Source organism: Stegostoma tigrinum, chromosome 3, assembly GCF_030684315.1.
Source record: "Stegostoma tigrinum isolate sSteTig4 chromosome 3, sSteTig4.hap1, whole genome shotgun sequence".
Lineage (NCBI taxonomy): Eukaryota > Metazoa > Chordata > Chondrichthyes > Orectolobiformes > Stegostomatidae > Stegostoma > Stegostoma tigrinum.
Genome location: NC_081356.1, coordinates 14788577 through 14808821, shown reverse-complemented (window position 1 = coordinate 14808821; position 20245 = coordinate 14788577). Strand labels below are relative to the sequence as shown.

General features: G+C 42.1%; 1 protein-coding gene across 1 annotated transcript in view; it reads left to right on the top strand.

Moving 5' to 3' along the window:
• LOC125450563 (neuromedin-K receptor-like) overlaps nucleotides 1-16381 on the top strand; it is a 65059-nt gene extending 48678 nt beyond the window's left edge. The window contains exons 3-5 of the mRNA XM_048526571.2: nucleotides 364-514; nucleotides 8221-8417; nucleotides 11716-16381. Of these exons, the coding sequence (XP_048382528.1) occupies nucleotides 364-514; nucleotides 8221-8417; nucleotides 11716-12031 (664 nt within the window). The 3' untranslated portion in view covers nucleotides 12032-16381. The remainder of the gene's footprint in view (nucleotides 1-363; nucleotides 515-8220; nucleotides 8418-11715) is intronic.
• Nucleotides 16382-20245: the final 3864 nt, after the last annotated feature.

Here is a 20245-nt window from a genome sequence, read left to right as displayed (position 1 = left end):
GGTCCAGTGATATCTCAAGGGTGCTGTCAATCATGGCGGGAATGAATTCTTCACTGAGTGAAGTCTGCATCACCCAGATGCGATGTGGATGGAGAAACTAGAAGAAAGGGAGTAAATTCCTTTTAGTAAGCTGCATGTGTGGAAATGTAGTCAAGGAGGAGTCAGGGGACCTATAACAGATGCTTGTCGATCACTTTTGCCCAGAACAGTGAGATTAATTAAGCTTAGGACTCTGATAGGTCAGTGCCAGAAGTACATTAGTGGTGGTGAGAAGCACACAAGAGCACCTTCCAAGTATTGGCCGCAGTTGCTATCAGTTGAACATTGGTTTGCAATTATTTATGTTTTGCCATTCTCTTGCAGTTACCAAATTGCCGTGCTCATCCTGGTGTACCTGTTGCCATTAGCTGTGATGGCCATTACATACACCATCGTGGGATTCACGCTGTGGGGTGGGGAAATTCCTGGTGACTCATCAGAAAACTACCACGAGCAGCTCAAGGCCAAACGAAAGGTTAAAACAAAATAAGTTTTAAATATGCGGAAAAATTTATTTTGGTTTCTGTGACAGAATTCGTCACTGTCCACAGTCGTGCGATAGACAGTTCTACATTGTGACATTTAATCTTTTTATCCTTGTCTTTCAGTAAAGGTGCATAATATGAGTCTCATGTATCATTTTAAATTAATTTTACCATTTAATTATATATAATCTCGCATTAATGAAACTAACACATCCTATATGTAACATCTTATATTTCATTAATTTTAACCTGCTATACTCAGGAACTGTCAATTTCTTCAGGTCAACAGGCTCAAACCTGTTCCAAATGTAGATTGTTCTCAGATTGTGGAGGTTGAAGCCTTTGTGTTCAGCAGTAAGAGGGTCAAAGCTGTACCTCCACTATTGCGTGCTCAAAAATAACTGCAGCCCATTTTCTAGGTCAAAGATTTCTGCTACTTTAAGTGACAACTCATTTATTTTCTTTGCTGACAAGTAAAGCATGAAATGGAGAACTCTTCAACACTTTCAAATTTGAAATGAGTGCTATTGCCCTCTTTCAAAGGAATGATGATGCAGAGCAATACTATAAAAATCTACGTGATCTAGTCAGAGGCATTTCAAAATATATAAATCATTTTTCATAACCTATTTGTCATCTGATCTTTTAGGACATAGCTTGGTTCCATGGGAGTGAGAATTTGAATTATAAAACTCATTCATTTGGCAGTAGTCTAAACAGTCTTATTTGGAAAAGCCAGTAATGGTGGGTGATAGAAAATTCGCAATATACAGTATTGCAGTGGATGTTAGAGTTTGGATTTTAGATATTAAGAAGAAAGGGAATTTACCCTAGTATCTGCGCTGGGGATGTTTGCTTTGATTTCCAATGGATTCCAATCTTATTCCTCAAAAGCCATAGGTCACAATGACCTCCCCCTTCAGATTTCCCTTTTATAGAAAAACTCCAGCCTGATCAGTATTCCCTAATAGATGTAACCTCTCAATTTTGCTATTCTTCTAACTTATTTTTCACCTTACTTAATAACTCACTATCCTTTTAAATGAAATGGAGACTGGAACTCCAAATACTTCACAGTACTCCAAGTGAGAGGTAATCAAAATTTTGAATAATTTTGACATAACTTCTTTGTATTTCAATCCTATTCCACTAGAAATGATCCCAGTGCTTTGTCCTGGTGCTTTCAGTAATAACTTCTCTATAAATACAGATTCTAACATAACAAGATGTCTCAAAGCACTTGAGAGTGATAAAACAAAATTTGACATCGGGCCATGGTGTCTGGGACAGCTCGCAAAAAGAAAAACAATTTTAAGAATGTATTTTAAAGGAGGAAAGAGAGGTGGAGAAGGATAGAGAAGGAAGTCCAGTGCTGGAAGTGTAACAACCATTTGGTGAAATAATTAAAATCAGTGAAGCTGAGGAGGCCAGATTCAGATGAGCAGAGGCGTCTCGGAGGGTTGTGAAGTTCTAAGAGTTTATAGAGACTTGGGTCCAGGGCCTGACACCAAAAGGAGATTTTAAAAACAAGTACAAAAATTTTAAATTCTAGATGTTGTTCCACCTAGGAGCCAGTGGATGTTAGTGAGGACACGGGCAAACAAGAAAGGGCAGCTGATCTTGGGATGTCCTCAGGCACGTGGGAGGACAAGTAGGAGTGCCCAGAATGTTCAAGCCTCGAGGTAACATAGGTGTGAATGAGGGTTTCCGCAGCAGATGATTTGAGTCTGAGGTGGAAGCAAAAGATGATTTGAATATGGAAGTAGATAGTGTGAATGATGTGTACCCCACTGTCACTTCATTCAAAGAACTGAATTAAGTTAATCTATTCCTGAAACATATAGAACCGGCATGTTTTTCCATATTACTTTTTCCTGGGATTGCTGCATCTCAAAGCTTCCCCAGCATTAACGATATGACCACCCTGTAGTTACCTAGTTTATCCTTCAGTCGATCTGGAACAGGGTGTAACCAGCCTCTCAGCACCGCTTACATATCTAAGGAGGGTTAGGAAGCTGTGTTCGGGCCCTCTGCAAAGTCTACCTTTACTTCTTTCATTGACTAGGATGTATCCAATCTGGACGGGATGGTGTGGGGTGGAGTTGTGGGAAAATTTTTCTCCTTTGAGATATATTCGCCTTTCTTTTTTGAAGTAGCTCCTTTTGTCTATTTTATCCTATTCTAATTCTTAGCTCCCTCCTCCTTTACTGTGATGTTGGAAGTGCCCTCTTTTATTTGTTGAAGACAGATGCAAAACACCATTCCATCGGCAGTGCCTTCTGTTCTTTGTGGTGGCGAGCTTTGGAGGCAGGAGGGACATATCTTTAGGTGGGTGGTAGTCAAACCTGAACCTACTGCATTCCTTCCTGCTTCAGCTCGGGTAAGGAAATGGTCAACCTCTGGCCCAGAGCAAAATAAGACTATTAAGAGGCAAATTAATGACCACTCCATGCTATTGTTCTACCGCTGCTGGTATAAACCCACCAGTGGGCCTGTTGCTATGCAACATGAATTATGGGTAAAATGTGTTGATCAGCTCTGGATGGGGGCCGCTCGTCAATCCATAACTGATCAGGACACTTGGAAAGGGAAAGGAAAGGGTTTCACTGAGGTCCACTTGCTGCCCACACCCCTATATACTCGCCCTCCAACCTTGGCCCTGTGAAATCATGCCAAACATTACTCACTTTGGACCTGGGATTCTGGAGCCTGTTGTTCCAGGAACAGCCACTGCCTTCCCCTGTGGCATCGCTGAGCACAAGAGCCGCTGGCCTTGTATTAGCCAGGCAAAATTTCTGACCCTGGCTCCTAATCGTAGGGAAGGCCATGTAGTGGCCTTTTAGGCTCCTGGTATGAGGACCTTCCCAAAAAGAGGTAGCACAGGCTTCTGTCACTGATTTTCCAGCTGGCAAGCAAGAGCTAGGATGGGCTGGGGCTGGAGTGATAGACAATGAGTAAATTAACAAAAGGGCTTTGGAGGGGATGTTTGAAATCAGAAGGAGATACCTGGAGCGGGACTAGGGTTCCAAAAATGAGCATATGAAAAGAGTTGGGCAGGCACAGAATGCTAGCAAATGCAAGTGACCATCAGATAGCTATATCGATTTCTATGACAATAAAAGCCGTTGATCAGAGCCCAGGTAGATTTTTAACATGAGCCTGCTAGCCCACTCCATAACATCAGAAGTGTAGCTGAGGTCGGGGGTTGGGGTGGGGTTGCTGCCAATAGGTACCCTCCTGGCAGAAGACTGGCGAGCCACATTCCAGGATCACTTTGATGAGCAGCCCACGCCTCTCAGATAGATCAAGGAACATGGGGATATTGTGGGAAATGGGTTTGAAGTAGGGATCAGCCTTAACCTGATTAAACTAAAGAGCATGTTCGATCAGCCAAACAGCTTACTCTTATTTCCAATGTTCCTCCTCCACCAAAGCCTCTATACTGTCCTGACCACCTAAAACTGTGGTCACAAAGCGGCCATGTTTAATTTCAAATAGTTAAAAGAGCTGAGAGAACATCTCAAGATTGAGCCTCCCTGTAAGGGGTGCCTCCTATTAGCGCTCCAGCCCTGACAGCTTGCCTTAATTCAATGGCTAGAACAGCCTCTGACCTACCAATGGGCTAATCTTGCAAATAATACTCAGTTGCCACTTCTGTCACAGTGCCAATATCAACACCCAAAGCCAAGCATTAATTCTCATACCTACTGGAGGCAGCGAGTCAGGCATGGACATTGCAGAGATCACTAGTATGAGAATGGGTGCAATCAAGAGTGCTTTTCTGAAAGTGAGAATTATCGTGCTGAAAGAAGAGCCTTTAACCTTCGTGGAGCCCACATTATGGAAGAGCTGCAATTGCTTGATACTTTCTATAAATCGATAAGTTTACAAAGTCTGCTGCAGAACTCTATCTGGCATATTAGAATATTTTGTTGCCTATTGTTTTCTGTTCATTTATTGGCTATGTCTGCAGGAGGACCTTTTATGTGTGATATCAATGTCCAAGGTCATGGACCTCTTAGAGAAGCGTCTCTTCCACTTCAAAATTCATCTCCTTTAAATGATTCGGAACCATTGTGTTTAATTCAGATATGCAAGCAATGTTGTGATGATAAAGATTATCTTCCACAGTGATCGATTTCATGTCAAACTAACGCAAGATTCATTTATCTCAATTTACCAGCAGCCTTGAATTTAAATTCAATAGATCGGAACATACACATTGATCAATGTTTTGAAATGAGATTCAATTACATTGTGAGAAAACGTTCACTTACATAGCATTTTTCACAATTTCAGGTCATGCCAGAGCCGTTAGCACTACAAAAATACTCCATTACCTGTAGTAACTGTTGTAATGAGGGAAACATGAGGAGCAATTTGGCTGCAGGAGGGCTCAATATACAGTGTTGATAAAATGATCAGATAATCTGTGTACTGGTGATTTTTAAATTGCCCATGGGATGTGGGCATATCTGGCGATGCCAGTAATTATTACCCATCCCCAGTTGCCTGGACAAGCTGTTAATGAGCTGTCTTCTTGAATTGCTGCAATCCTAAGAACGTAGGAGCCTCCCTGGGGCTGATAGGAAAGGAGTTCCAGAATTTTGACCAAGTGAGAGAAGGGAATGGCGATATATTTCAAAGTCAGGAAGGTGTGTGATTTGGAGGGGAACCTGCAGGTAGTGGATCTACTATGCATCTGCTGCCTTTGACCTTCTAGATGCTAGAGGTTACTGTTTTGGCAGCTGCTATCGGATGAGTCTTGATGACTTGCTGCAATGCATTTTGTAGGAAGTACACAGTTCTCCCACTGTGCTCCAATGGTGAAAGGAGTGAATGTTGAAAGTGGTGGATGTGTTGCCTGTCAAACAGATGCTTTGTCCCAGCTGGGGTCTAGTACCTTCAGTTTTGTTGGAGCTGCACTCATCCAGGCAAATGGAAAGTATTCCAACACCAATATAAGTAAATATTGTCAGGATTCATAAAGAATGCCCTACACTTCACCCTATAATATCAAGGGTAATTGTTTTACATGTGATGGACTGATAGCCTCAATTTAACTTCTGTGGGCCACATAATGACACAATGGTCAGCATAGCTGCCTCACAGCACCAGGGACCCAGGTTCAATATCCAGCCTCAGGTGACAGTCTGCATGTTCTCCCCAGGTCTGTGTGGGTTTCGTCCTCATGCTCTAGTTTCCTCCCACAGTTCAAAGATGTGCAGGTTAGTCATTGGAAATGCAGGGTTACGAGGATAGCATAGAGGGTGAGTGTGGGTGGGAATGCTATTTGGAGGGTCAGTGAGGACTCGATGGGTCAAATGGCCTGTTTTCACACTATCGGGATTCTATTTTTCTGTTTTCTGTTCTGAAAGGAAGCACCTCCAGAAATGCAGCAATTCTTTTGGCCATGCAGTGAAAGGTGAGTATACGTATATTTTAGGAAAGCCTGGTAATATTGTTCAAGTGTCTGCTTAATGCTGACTTTTACACTTACACTGTCCATTCCTCTTACCAAATGACAGTCTTTTCATGTAGTGTTTTTAGATTTGCTATTTCTATGCCATGACTTGACAATAATCCGCATGAGGGTTCTGTAGATAATTATAGAGACAGAGGTTATATTCTCAACAATGTTAGATTGAGAAAGTTGGAATTATTGTGTAAGACAAGGTCAGAATTGTGTATAAATCTTATTTTTAATCAGGCAAAAAAATCATGGCCCAAAACTCTTCAGGTCTAAAATCTGATAGCTTAACTGGGATGGGCTGTTAAGTTCTGATGCTTTAGAGTTTAGCTTCATATTACCAGAGACACCAACAAAGAACGAAGAAAATTACAGCACAGGAACAGGCCCTTCGGTCCTCCAGGCCTGCACCTACACATAGAGACACCCTTTCATTCTGGTGGGACTGGGCTGTGAACAAATAAGCTACAATTTTTATGACATTATAAGAGTATCACTTCAAGCTATCCACATGATTTGGAAATATACCACCATTCCTTCACTGTGCCTGAGTCAAAATCTTGAAATTTCCTCCCAAAGGACAATGAGGGTCTACCTACAGAACAGGGACTGCAGCAGTTCACCAACGCTTTCTCAAGGGTAACCAGGGATTGGCAATAAATGCTGGCCCAGTCGATGTCCCACAAGTAAATTTTTTTAAGTGACTTGATTTCTTAACTGGCTGTGGATCCTTTTGGAACAAATTGAGAAAACAAAGTTCCTTATGTGTTTCCTTCCCTTCAATGCACTTGGTTTTCTGTAAAAACAGAAGTGGAAAGAATACTTGTCAGTCAAAGGTTGACTCAGAACTCAGTTCTACCTTCATGAAGGCTGACTGAGCCATCAAAACTCCAGTGAACTATGAGATGCCTGGGTTGGAATGCCAGGCTAATATTGAAATCGGACACACACTGGGCGATATTGAATCCGGCTCCTGTGGGGAATATTGAGCTCTGAAGTGCCCCGAGTGGTATTGAGGTCTATGACACGTAGAAAAGTTTGGTCTCAAAACACTCTGTGTGATGTATCAAGCAGCACAATGTCTGTTAATATAGTGTTTGGGATTTGGGTGGATGTAAATTTAGGAGAGCAAAATGATTGAGGAAATTTATACATTGTGAGATTCCACTGTAAAATCACGATCTTGATCATGAATGTGTAAATTTCTAAGTTGTTAAAGCAATGACTATACACCTTATTCCCAAACATCCCAGGAATATATGGAGCAGTAGACCTCTTCAAAGTATAGAATTACAGAACTCCTACAGGGTGGAAGTTGGTATCCAGTCCACGCCAAGCCTCCAAAGAGCACCCCACCCTGTCACCTTGCATTTCCTGTGGCCAATCCACCTAGCCTACACATCCCTCGACACTATGAGCAATTTAACATGGCCAGTCCACCTGGCCTACACATCTTTGGACTGTGGGAGAAAACCCACACAATCACAGGGAGAACGTGCAAACTCCACACAGACAATTGCCTGAGGGTAGAATTGAGCCTGCACCCGTGGCACTGTCAGGCAGCAGTTCTAACCACTGGGCGATCACACCACGTCATGTTAGACCTCATTAAAACCCTGCTATTTTGTTTTGGAAGCCCCAGTTCAGAGGTTTCAGTGCAGAATATGTGCTATATGGTTGGAGGTACCTTTCGTTGGATGAGACTCTTTGATAAAGCCCTGTATGTCCCCCTGGTGAATATTGGATCTTACAGCAGCACAGTGCACCTTGACCAGCAACTATCCCTCAACCACCATAAAAAAATGAAATAATCTGGTCTTTCGCTATTTGTAGAGGTGTGTTGTGGAAAATTGACTACCACATTCCCCTAAATTGAGATAGACTGATCTTTAATCAGTAAGAAAATCAAGGGTTATGGGGAAAACCAAGAAAAGTGGAGCTCAAGATTACCAGATCAGCCATAATCTCATTGAATAGCAGAGCAGACTGGATGGTCTGAATGGCCTGCTTCTCCTTTTGGTTTTATTATGGTCATTACAACAGCAAAATATTTCAAATGTGTTCCGTTTACAATAAAACACTTTTGAGATGTTCTGCAGTCACAACAAGTTTGATATAGAGAAGCTTCTTTCCTTTTTGGATATGAGCCGTGTCACTCAGTCACATGCTTAGGGACAATTAAGATGCTGATATTTTGATTATAACACAGCTCCTTTTCTCCTGCAGGTTGTTAAAATGATGATTGTGGTCGTGTTTACCTTCACCATTTGCTGGCTGCCATACCACATCTTCTTTCTTGTGACCAAACAGCATCCACACATCAACAGCTGGAAGCCCATACAACAGGTTTATTTAACAGTGTTCTTGCTGGCAATGAGTTCCAACATGCATAACCCCATCATATACTGTTGCCTAAACAGTCGGTAAGTCTGGGAAAGTCTTGTTTGGGGATAATGTGGGAATGGGAAATTTTTCCACCCAGCATCTACTTACATAGATTTTGTGGCTTATAACCAGTTCCTTATCCCTTCCATGATTGCTAGGTGGCCATTTTCAATTTACCCAATTAGCAGATGCAAAGAGGTCATTTTTGGGGTTGCATTGTTTGGTTTGTCTTTTGCTTTCTTCACACAAATAAGATCAAACCAGTGAGCAAATGTTGAGCTGTTTGGGCTCGGAAGGTCCCTGCTTTGATTGCAAGTTTTATCAGGCTAGTTTGGCCACTGTATTTTTAGGGTTGTCCAAGTTACAGCCGCATTCCTGTGGAAAGTAAGGGGAAGCCTGTCTGTAGTTCTCACTCCCAATTGTTTCTGATAATCCCTAATGGAAGCATGTTCTGTGTGCGTGGTAGGATGGGGATTGAATGCCCAGGGGAAACATTACGCTATGTAGAAATCATGTCATCAAGTCATCTATAAAACTAGCCTCCAACCCAACAACCACCCACACTACTCACAAAACTACCTCCTAACCACCGGTATGAATCATCAATTCCTGCTCTTCTGCAGTTTAATGACACTCCCCATAGAGGAGTAGCTCACCTTCTCCTCCACTTGCCCCTTAAAACCCACTCCCTTCTTAAGGTAGCCAACCTGTCCTGCCCAATGCCATTTACAGATTGACCTGAGGGGATGAGTTTGGCTGGATGCTTGGGTCCATGATGCAGAGTGATGCCAACAGTATGGGTTCAATTCCTACATTTGCTAAGATTACCACGAGGCTCCTCCTTCTCAATCTCCCACCTTGCCCTTTGGGTCCCACCAACACCAGCTGTCTCTCTAATGAGAGAGCAGGTCTACTAAGAGCAGGGTGACTTGACCTTTTCTGAGGAAGGGTCACCGGACCCGAAACGTTAACTCTTGTTTTCGCCTCCACAGATGCTGCCAGACCGGCTGAGCTTTTCCAGCAACTTTAGTGTTTGGCCTCTACTAGCATGGGTCACAGGTTCCATTGTGTCTTCTTTCTAGGCCTGCCCACTCTCCAGGACTGCCAGCGGTGCTGGTCAATCTGATTGGCCAGCAGCTCCAGAAGTTGGGGCTTGCTCTCACTGAGGCACAGATTGACGGGGCACTCTGTATTAATTTACCCACGATGCTGCAGGGTAGGCTTCTTCAGGGCCTGGCAGCTGGCCACTGACTTCCCTTTTGGGAAGGTGGGGTGTCCATTCTGCCACTCTCTGTGAAATTCTGCCCCACATTTAAGCAATCGTGAATCTGAAGGCACGTGTTTCTCATTCGCTGATTATTTAATTGAAAATGTATGGATCATTCTGCTGAGACTACCTTTTAATAATATCTAAATATATTTAAAAAATGGTAATAACCTTGACACTCAATGTCACACAATGGAGTACAAATTGGAAATCCAAGCAAGTGCCTCAATTCCCACTAGTTGCACAACATCAGTAAGTTCTGCATCTAGAGCGAGGAATATGAACAATCATCTGTGATTTTAACTCACTGTCTAGAACTTGTGATTTATGAAAAGATTTGCTGGCTAAATCTGTGACCATTTTCTCAGGACCTGTTATTTAAGAACCTTTCTCCACCTACCACAACATCCTAAACCAAAACAAAAGGACATACCTGACGATTATGATGTTTTAAACCTCCCTCATCTTTCTTGGCCTATTGACACACTCAAAAATCATACCATACTTCTCCCACTGTTCTCCTGTATTGGGACAGCCACACTTGATTCCTCTTTTACCAATCTAGCCTTAATCTCCAATAGTGACTTTTATGCCCATCCACAAAAAAAAGTCTAGCAGAAATCTATTTTTAATCACTCTCTGATCTCATCTTTGTGTTATGCCTTGGATGCATCATCTATAGATACAGTGTCAGTTTCCATCAATGCACTAATGATACCAAACTCTACTTTTCCATTAACCCTCAGTTGTGTTCTTTTCATCTGAATTTCCAATTTGCCAGAATTTCAGATGCTTGAATCACTGTTTTTGAATTCCCTCCTAAACCCCTCACACCCATTCACCTTTCTATCCTCTTAAAAGGACTTCCTTTAAATTACTATTAATGAAGCTATTGATCAACAGTCTTAACATTTCCTCTTTTAACTTGGCATAGGATTTTTTTCCAGATTGTGCCTTGAAATATTTTTCAATCCAAAATGAGCTACTTAAATCCAAAACCCATTAAACTCAATTAAACCCATTGCCTCTGCAAGCTCCTGCCCCACCTGAACTCATCTGTGCTTACCTTGACTCTGTTTTCTCCCCCAAATCCCCTCACCTCCGCCCCCAACGGTCTAGGAATTCCCCACCTACGTCCGAGACACCACCCACGCCCTTCAGCTCTTCCACGACTTCCAATTCCCTGGCCCCAAAACCTCATTTTCACCATAGACATCCAATCCCTGCATGCCTGCATTCCCCACGCAGATGGCCTAAAGCCCTCTGCTTCTTCCTCTCCCACAGGCCCAACCATTACCCCTTCCACCGACACCCTTATCAGCTTAACTGAATTCGCCCTTACCCTTAACAACTTCTCCGTCAACTCCTCCCACTTCCTGAAGACTAACGGGGTCACTTGACCTGAAATGTTAACTCTGATTTCCCTCCACAGATGCTGCCAGATTTGTTGAGTTTTTCCAGCAATTTTTGTTTTTGTTTCTGATTTCCAGAGCCCGCAGTTCTTTCAGTTTTTTTTGGTTTAGCCAAAGTGATCGTGTTGTTCTGATCTGTAATGTAGACCTTGAAGGGATGCTGGAAGCAGATTCATTGATAATGTGGGTGGCACGGTAGCTCAGTGGTTAGAACTGTTGCCTCACAGCGCCAGGAACCTGAGTTTGGTTCCACCCTTGGGTGACAGTCTGTGTGGAGTTTGCACATTCTCTCCGTGTCTACGTGGGTTTCCTCTGGGAGTTCTGGTTTCCTACCACAAACCAAAGGTGTGCAGGGTAGGTGGAATTGGCCATGCTAAATTGCCCACAGTGTCCAGAGATGGGTCTGGATGGGATACTCTGAGGGTCGGTGTGGACTTGTTGAGCCGAAGGTCCTGTTTCCATACTGGAGGGATTCTATGATTAAAAAATGTATTTGGTCTGAGCCCATGGACCTGGGCAGGGTCAGCTGTAGTGACAGTGTAATATACTCCCTGGTACAAAAACCAATAAGGCTAAGCTTCAACCCCTGCATTTTTGGGGTTGTGCCTCAGCAATGGCCAATAGCTTCACCATTCTGTTTTGTTTGCACACTTGCAGATTTCGAGCAGGGTTCAAGAGGGTTTTTCAATGGTGCCCTTTCATTGAATTTTCCACTTACGACAAACTGGAACTGCAATTGACCAGATTTCAGCCCACTCGACAGAACAGCGCCTATATCATCTCCCGCATGGAATCCAACATGACGGTACAGTTTGACACATCTGAGAATGATAGTGCAGAGGCTGGCAGTAAAAAGGGCACGACTTTACGGAATACGAGTTTTAATGAACGCTCTCAAAGTAACTCAAAGAACACTTCCAGGAGCTCAAGCTTCTTCAGTCAAGCAAACACGTCGTTGGACGAATACTCATAAAGCAGTAAATTGTATTCTTCCATTAGTCGACTGGGCACGCTTAACTGGTGCGGTTCAACATGGAAGCTGATTCCTTTGTATTAGGATCAGGTGGAGGCATTATTATGACACTTGACCATGAAGTCAACACTGCTCCAACAATGAAACTTGAATCTAGGTTGATGCTGCATTGTCAGGAATGCCATCCTTTGAGTGAGATAATAGGTCTTCTTTTTATGGGTTTTTTTTCAACCACATGTAAGCAGAATGTTCTGCTCCATTCCTGCTGTAGATTCTGAACCACTGCATATAGTGCTAGCCAGAGTTCCTCCCAGCTTCAGGCAAGAGCCTCCACAGATTGGGCAGACTGAGTCCCTAGTGGTTGTATAAGTTCCTACTGCACTGTTCATATTCCAATAGGTTGTCAGTGTATGTTTTGCCCATTGCTTCGAGACATAAGACAGCATGGCCACTAGTCCTTAAAGGAAGCACTACAAAGCACTCAAAGACCACATTATTAAGTAGTCAATGAGGTAAGGAGGTGAGGGGGGTAGGTAGAGTTGTGGAGGGAGGAATGGCACATTCACAATGCCTGCTAGGCATCTCACAGATGTAAAAATCATCCCCATTAAAGAGAAGCTGACTTCATTGTTGAGGTGTTCCTCAAATTTACCCACCCTATGGGACCAGTTGAAGATGAACAGAAAGTTGTCCTGGCCTCTCGCCATTCCTCAGACAACAGCAAATTGATCAGATTAGCTGAATCTGGAATTTTGTTGACTACAATTTTGGATGCCATGCATTCCAAATAATAGAGCAATGACTGTAGTGTTGAAACTATGGAATTTATTGGGACTTTCTGTGACTATGAGAGGAGCAATTGCACTGTAAGTTTGTTTGTTTCTTGTTCCTATTAACATGGGAAGCAGAGTCCATGGTGTACCCAGCACCTTTTGTAAATGCTCAGTAGCGTGTCTTTTTATGTGCCATTTTTGTGAAGTGTGTGAGTATTGTTTTGTCAAAATGGAAATGGTCTGAGATTTGAAACTGTATCACTTTCAATAATCCCTCAAAGATTCTAAAAATGAATGCAGGGATAAATGTTTACTACTGGGAATGTGAGGGTTAAGGAAGACATGCTGATTAGAGCAGTTACAAATTGCCTGCAATTTTGTTTATTGCATTACCCAAACTTCTCAAATAATTACTAAGAATCCACGGTAACTCCAGTTCAGCTTTCCAGAATGCTAAAGGAATAGGACCTTGAGCTAGATTTTCGGCCTTGAGATCCCCGAATGCATTAGCAGCAAGTTGTCATCAAGAGCTTGAAGCTGAGTGGAGGCTGAAATTAGATTTTTAACACTCATTTTTCCATGGGACCTGGGGAGCCTAGGCAGGCCAGTGTTTGTTGCTCATCCCTGTTCACCTTGAAACTGTATGACCTGCGAGACAATTTGAGAGGACAGTTAAGGGCCGACCACATAGCTATAAGGCTAGATTTTGTTACACTGCTTCATGGGATGTGGGCATCACTGGCTAGACAGGATCTAGTGTCCATCCCAGTTGCCCAGAGGGGAGTTAAGAGTCAACCACATTTCTGTGGGTCTGGAGTCACATGTAGTTCAAACCAGCTACGGGTGGTAGATTTCCTTCCCTAAAGGATACTAGTGAACCAGATGGGTTTCCGTAGCAATTGATGATAGTTTCAGAAGTCTCCATCACTGACACTAGCTCCCACTTCCAGATTTATGTTGGATGTGATCCAAAACAAAAAATGCCTGAGGACAGTACTGAATCTAAAACAATGGGAGGCTTGGAGAACAGCAGTAAATCCAGTCTGTCCCTGTGAGATAGTATTCTGTATGTTGCACTTATCAGCTAGTTTCCAATGGCAACTATCACTGATAGTATCAAAACCGACAGTCACATTTCTAAGATACTGCTGATCTCCACAGGAGAAAGCGAAAAGGCATATTAATGTTACCTTTTGAATGACAATGCACATCTTAGATTCTAAAGGATGACTGAAGTTTACTGGATTCATGAACGTTTATCACAAAATGAAGACATTCACCTTTTCATGGGCGGATTTGTATCCAAAATTAATTTAAAATCTCCCAAAAGGTGACGATGTTTCAAACTCGCTCTGAAATGAAGGCTGCAGGATGCAAGATATTTAGTTGGCTGTTCTTAGTATAAGTGGTAGTGTATCAGCAGTCACTTGTGTGAGTAATTATTCAGTATCCCAGTGACAAGGAAGGACTGAGAAACTGTAAGATATATTTTAATGTCACCTATAAAATCAGAGTTCTAGTGCAACTGGTATGAACAAAGGGTAACTTGCCACATCTCTGGTTAGCATCCAGCAGTCCTGTCTCTCAATATTGATTCTAATAATCATATGTTGATAGTCAAGACTGTGTTTGATTCATTATGTGTGCAAGATATTAAGTACTGTGTGTAAACTGAGCAGACCCATATTAACATATCAAAACAGGTAAATACTATTCTGTACAGCTTCGTGTTGATACTGAGGCTCACTTAGAACAGTGATCCACAATTAAGTTATAAGCTGCAAAAATTCTTTCATTCCCATTTATCTCCTTGCCCATGTGATATTTGATTCAACCTGCCTGCGTAAGATTTTGGATAAAAACACAAAAAAAACTGCTGTGGTCCAGCATTACCATTCCTTTCCAAAGCCAGCAGCCGTTGCATGTGTTGGCTTTCTCTTTTTTAATCAAACTGCAAATCACTGAAAATGTTCAAGATTTAAGACATTTTACAGTATTTGTCTTGGGGTGTGGGTGTAGCAAGGACAGTATTAATTTCCCCTACTTAGTTGCCTGAAAAGTTGGTGATGAATCACTTCCTTGAACTACTCAGTTATAAGCAATTTATTACAACTGAGTATCCTACTAACCAGTGCAGAGAGCAGTTAAGAATGTGGAACTGGAGTTACGTGTAGGTCACACCAGAAAGGATGACAGATTTTACGTTTGTGAGCCAATTGGGTTCCCACAACAGTCAAATGCCTTCATGTTTAAATCCAGACTTTGAAAACAACCATAAGATTCATAAACTGCAGTGACCAAATTAGCATTGGATGCTCTGGATTAACAAACATACTGACATAATGCTAAACTAAAATATCCAGCAATGCTTTTAAGGGGTATGAATTCCATTCACTGCTGCATCTGCAATTGAGCAGCTTAAGTCTCAAAACACATCATGTGATGAACTTCTCAGGAGTTAATAATGTCCTAATTTGTTCTGAGAGCTGGTACATGGGATATGTTGAATTTATCAAAAAGTACTGCAAGCATGAAGACCAGCAAACAGCAATTCTAAAACAGATAATTAGTTTATTTCAAACACACACCCAAGGCTATCTGGCTTCATTATGTTACCAAGGTGTTTGCTGAAGTCAGTCATGACAAACATACTATGGGCATAGTGAAAGCTTTGCTGGGGCCCCAAGAGTTTTTTTTATTTATTGCTGACAGGTGGGCCTTGTTGACAAGGCTAACATTTATTGGCCATTCCTAGTTGCTCTTGAGAAGATGGTGGTTAGACACGCCAGCTGCCTACAGTCTGTTTTGAGGTGCGAGGAAGGGATTTTGAAGAATTTGATCCAGTGACATGAAGGACAGTGATGTAGCTCCAACTCAGGATGGCTTGTGACTTGGAGGGAACTCGTAGATGGTGCTGTTTCTATGGACATGCTGCCCCTGTTGCTACAGAAGAAGTCTTGGTAAACTTCTACATTGTATCTTGACAATGGTACATAGTGCGACCATGCCTTCCTTGTGGTCACCAATTCTTACTGGGGCTCCATGAAGCCATACTCAGGCAAATGCTACCTTGGGGTCACCTCACACCCGAAGTTCAGCTGTTCTGCTCATGTTTGAATCAAGGCTATATGAGGTCAGGAATCAAGCGATCCCAACAGGATCTAAACTGAACATCAGTGATCAATTTATTGGAAGTGTTACTTGATAGCATGGTTGATGGCATGTTCCATAGCTTTCGTTATATTAGTGAATAGACTGATTTGGCAGTATTTTGACAAATTAGATCTTTCCTATTTCTATTAACAGACCTTATGTGGACATTTTGTACTTTTCTTATGTAGATGCCATTGTGCTGAACTGTCCTGAAGCAGCTCAGAAGAATGGTCACTGGACTGGAAATGTTAACTCTGATTTCTTTTTTCCCCAAAGATGCTGTCAGACCTGCTGAGCTTTTCCAGCGACTTCTGTTTTTGTCCTGAAGCAGCCTGGCTAGGAGCTTGGATATTTCTGAAGTATGTCCCCAGCACAGTAGCTGGAATGTTATCTGGGCTCAGTTATGGAATCCCTACAGTGTAGAAGCAGGCCACTCAGCTCATCGAGTCCAGAACACACCTCCGAAGAGCATCCCACCCAGACCACCCCCCCCCCCCCCACTCTAACCCTGTGTTTCTCATGGCTAACCCACGTAGCCAGCACATCCCTGGACACTCAGGCCACTTTAGCCCAGTCTATCAACCTAACCTGTACAGGTTTGGGCTTTCGCAACCAGAGAAAACACAGAGAGTGGCCTAAGGCTGGAATTGAACCCAGGTCCCTGGAGTAGTGCTAACCCCTGAGCCACCGTGCTTACTTATGTGATAGTACTATCTCTCCTTTTAGGAAGAAGTGAGTTTAAGTCCTACCCTGGGGCTTGAGTATTCCATGCCAACATTCAGCGCAGAACTGAGGGAGTGCTGCATTGTTGGAGGCACTATATTTGAGGTTTTGTCTACCTCCTCAGGAGGATTCAAAAGGCACTATTTAAAAGAAGAGCAATGGTGTTATCCCCAGCACCTTGACCAATATCTATATCTCAATCAAGATCATGAAAACTAATTGTCTGGTGATTAGCACATCATCCTTTCTGGGGGCTTGTTCTGCACACACTGGCTGATGCATTTTTCAGCAAGGACAACAGCGGCATCTCAAAAATCTTTCTTTTCTCATTGCTTTTGCTTTGTCTGGCACAAGCATCCCACAAAAAAAAGATCTTGTGGTCAAATACAATTGGCCACTGATAACGCTAGGTGCTGCATGGATAGCCAGTTTCAATCAGTTAAATCTTCTCTAAATGGATCTCATTTAGTCCAGTGATGAGTTCAGGCAATATAATGGTGGATGCTTGCAGCATGAAGTTAGGACTTTGACTTCACGAAGACTTTAATGGAGCGCTGCATCTTTGACTGGTGGATTGGTGAGAAAGGTGAGCAGATTTGTAGGTTCTTGCTCACATTGTGCATCACAAGGTTTCGTCCACTCAGAATTCTCCAGTGTTCCTGTGGGTGCATGGTGAAAACCTATTTCATTTTGAAGAAAGTACTAAACAACCATTCACTAACCCACCCAAGTCAAGAGATCATTTCGATCAAGTGTCATCTATAAAGGAGGTAGCTCTCTACATAATATGATTTATGCCCCAGTCAAGAACTGGTCCAGTATCTTGAAATTCCTAAGGTTCTTTCCATTTAGTTCTTGCTCCAGTCAACTGAGTTTCTGATTTACACTCTCTGATTTTAATTGCCACTTATCTGTAAAGTTGCTTAGTCTTCAGGAAAAACAAGATAATCTTAACAGTTGATGCTTATCTAAATGAGATTCTCTTTTCCACTCTCTGCAGCACGATTTTGTAGATTTTCCTCAAAGCTGCTTTTCATTCTTTGTCCATCTCATTTTCTCATGCCACAGCCCTCAAGATCATCCACGGCTCTGAATTTCCTTGGAACACAGCCATTCAGACAGGTGATTGTAAATCTTCTTATCTGCCTCGCCTTCAACAGAGCCACAGCTGAAATTCAGGGCTGAGACATTACCTAATGTCAAACAAACGAAACAGCATGACAACAGATCAAAAACATAGAAAATAGGAGCAGAGGTAGGCCATGTGGTCCTTTGAGCCTGCCTGAAACAGCTGATGATACTGGAGAAAGTCACATGCTAAGACATTGTTTGAGCCACTCATATGTTCCTGATTGAGTCTATCCTACACTGGGGTCAGTGAGCACAGATTAGGTGATTATATCACTAGATACCACAATTGTGTTTGCAGAGGTGACTCCGAACACTCCTGTTGCTTGTGATTTCAGTCCTGTCCCATTTTCGCTGAGCACTCTCAGTTTGGCCTTTATGATGATTTCAGTGTGAACTCAAGGAACAGTTCCTTGTTTTACCGCAATGCACTTTGCAGTCCTCTGATCTGAACATTAATATGATCAACTTCAGGCTGCAAACACAGCTCCTTTTCTCTCATGGCATTCGGTGCTGGGATGATGGTGTATATTTTTCTGAAGTCAGGTGATGAAAGCAGTTTGTTTCAGTTTGTTAGCCTGCATCCTATTTTCTGCCAGTCTCCTGGTTACTAAGTCAGCTCTGTCTTGCTATATTATTGACCTTTCCTTTCTACCAAACCCTCTAAATATTCAAGCACTCTCCCTGCCTCACATATGCCTTTTAATTGATTTCACTCTTTTCATTTCATGTTAAAAACACACCTGCCATTTAACCATCTCTTGTTGTTCATCCAAGCACTTAACAGGGTTGTCCTATTTCTTTTCACATGGATAATTGTATTTCACTCCCGCTTATCCCTTTCACTCATTGTGTTCCTTTTTAATTGCCACTTATCTGTAAAGTTGCTTAGTCTTCAGGAAAAACAAGATAATCTTAACAGTTGATGCTTATTTAAACATGTTATCTAACAAGTTGAATGTTTGCAGCTTTTTTTTACAATTATATTTAATTGATTTGCTCCGTATAGCCTGATTGTCATGTTGTAGTTATGACTGCATGCACCTGTATGATGCAGTCGAAAGTTTCAATTTCCGTGTATTTGAACATTGCCATTGTTTAACTTGTGCTGCTTTCTTCTGTGTTTGAGCTACAGCTTTAACCTTCTAAAAATGGATTTTCATTACAGCTTACCATGTCTATGTTGTGTAATATTGTAAATTGCTACAAGTTATGAAGTGAAATTGAATATTCCAAACAGTGTAGTTGTGTGCTTCAAAGTAGATTCTGTGTCAAAATGTAAAACATGCGATTAGATGTTTTGATCTGTTTCAAAATACCTCAAGTCTGAGTTTTATGTATTGTGTCATCATTCAAAATAAAACCAAAAATGCAGAGCAATATATAACATCAAAACGTGTGAAATTCACAATACAGAGATGGTAGGTAACAACACCAATGGAGATAAAGTAGAGGTAATATGTACCCTGATATATATTGTCATGAAAAAGAAAAAGCCATGAAACAAGATAAGTCTCTTGTGTCAAAACGTTCAGTTCAGAGATTTTGGGTATGGAAATGTGGGAAACCAATCCTTCAGTGAAGCCTTACTCCAAGCTTCCAATCCTGTCTCTTCCATCTCCTCATCATAACAAATAGATTTCCATTACGATATCTGCAGTCTGACCTGAAACTGTATGAAGCTCAGTCTGAAGGCAGTGTATTGGAAGTCTTACTTCAGAGATTTGAGTACATTATCTAGGCCATGTTTAGGTCAAGACTTTAAACTTAACCTCTTCTCGGGCTGACATAAAGGATGCCATTTACTGTGTGGATGAAAGTCATAGAAGTCCTCCTCAACTTAACAAAATAATTGAATCTTCATTCATTATCTCACTTGCTTATAAAATCATAGAGAACCATATGATATAGGAGCAGAACAGGGTGGCTGAGTGGTGCTTCACAGCTTTAACCTTCTAAAAACCTTCAGGAACACGTGTTCAATCCCGCCTCAGGCAACTGTCTGTTTGGAGTTTGCGCATTCTGCCTGTAGCTGTGTGGGTTTCATCCAAGTGCTCCAGTTTCCTCCCACAATTTGTAGATGTGCAGGTTAGGTAGATTGGCCATGTTAAATTTCTTATAGTGTCCAAAGATGTGCAGGTTAGGGGTTTAGCCATGGGAAATACAGGGATTGGGTGAGATACCCCTCAGGAGGGTCAGTTGGACTTGATGGGCTGAATGCCCTGCTTGCACATTGTAGGGGCTCTTAAAAAAGGTAGGCCATTGAGCCCACTGTTCTTTACATTGAGCTGTAAAACCTCTGTCATCCTCACCATTTGCCTTCCAACCATTTTTGTGTCATCCGCGAACTTGGTTACAATATTTTCACCGACATTGCTGATTTGATAATCCTCAACTCCACTTTCCTGCCTTTACATCATAACCCTTGATTCTCTTA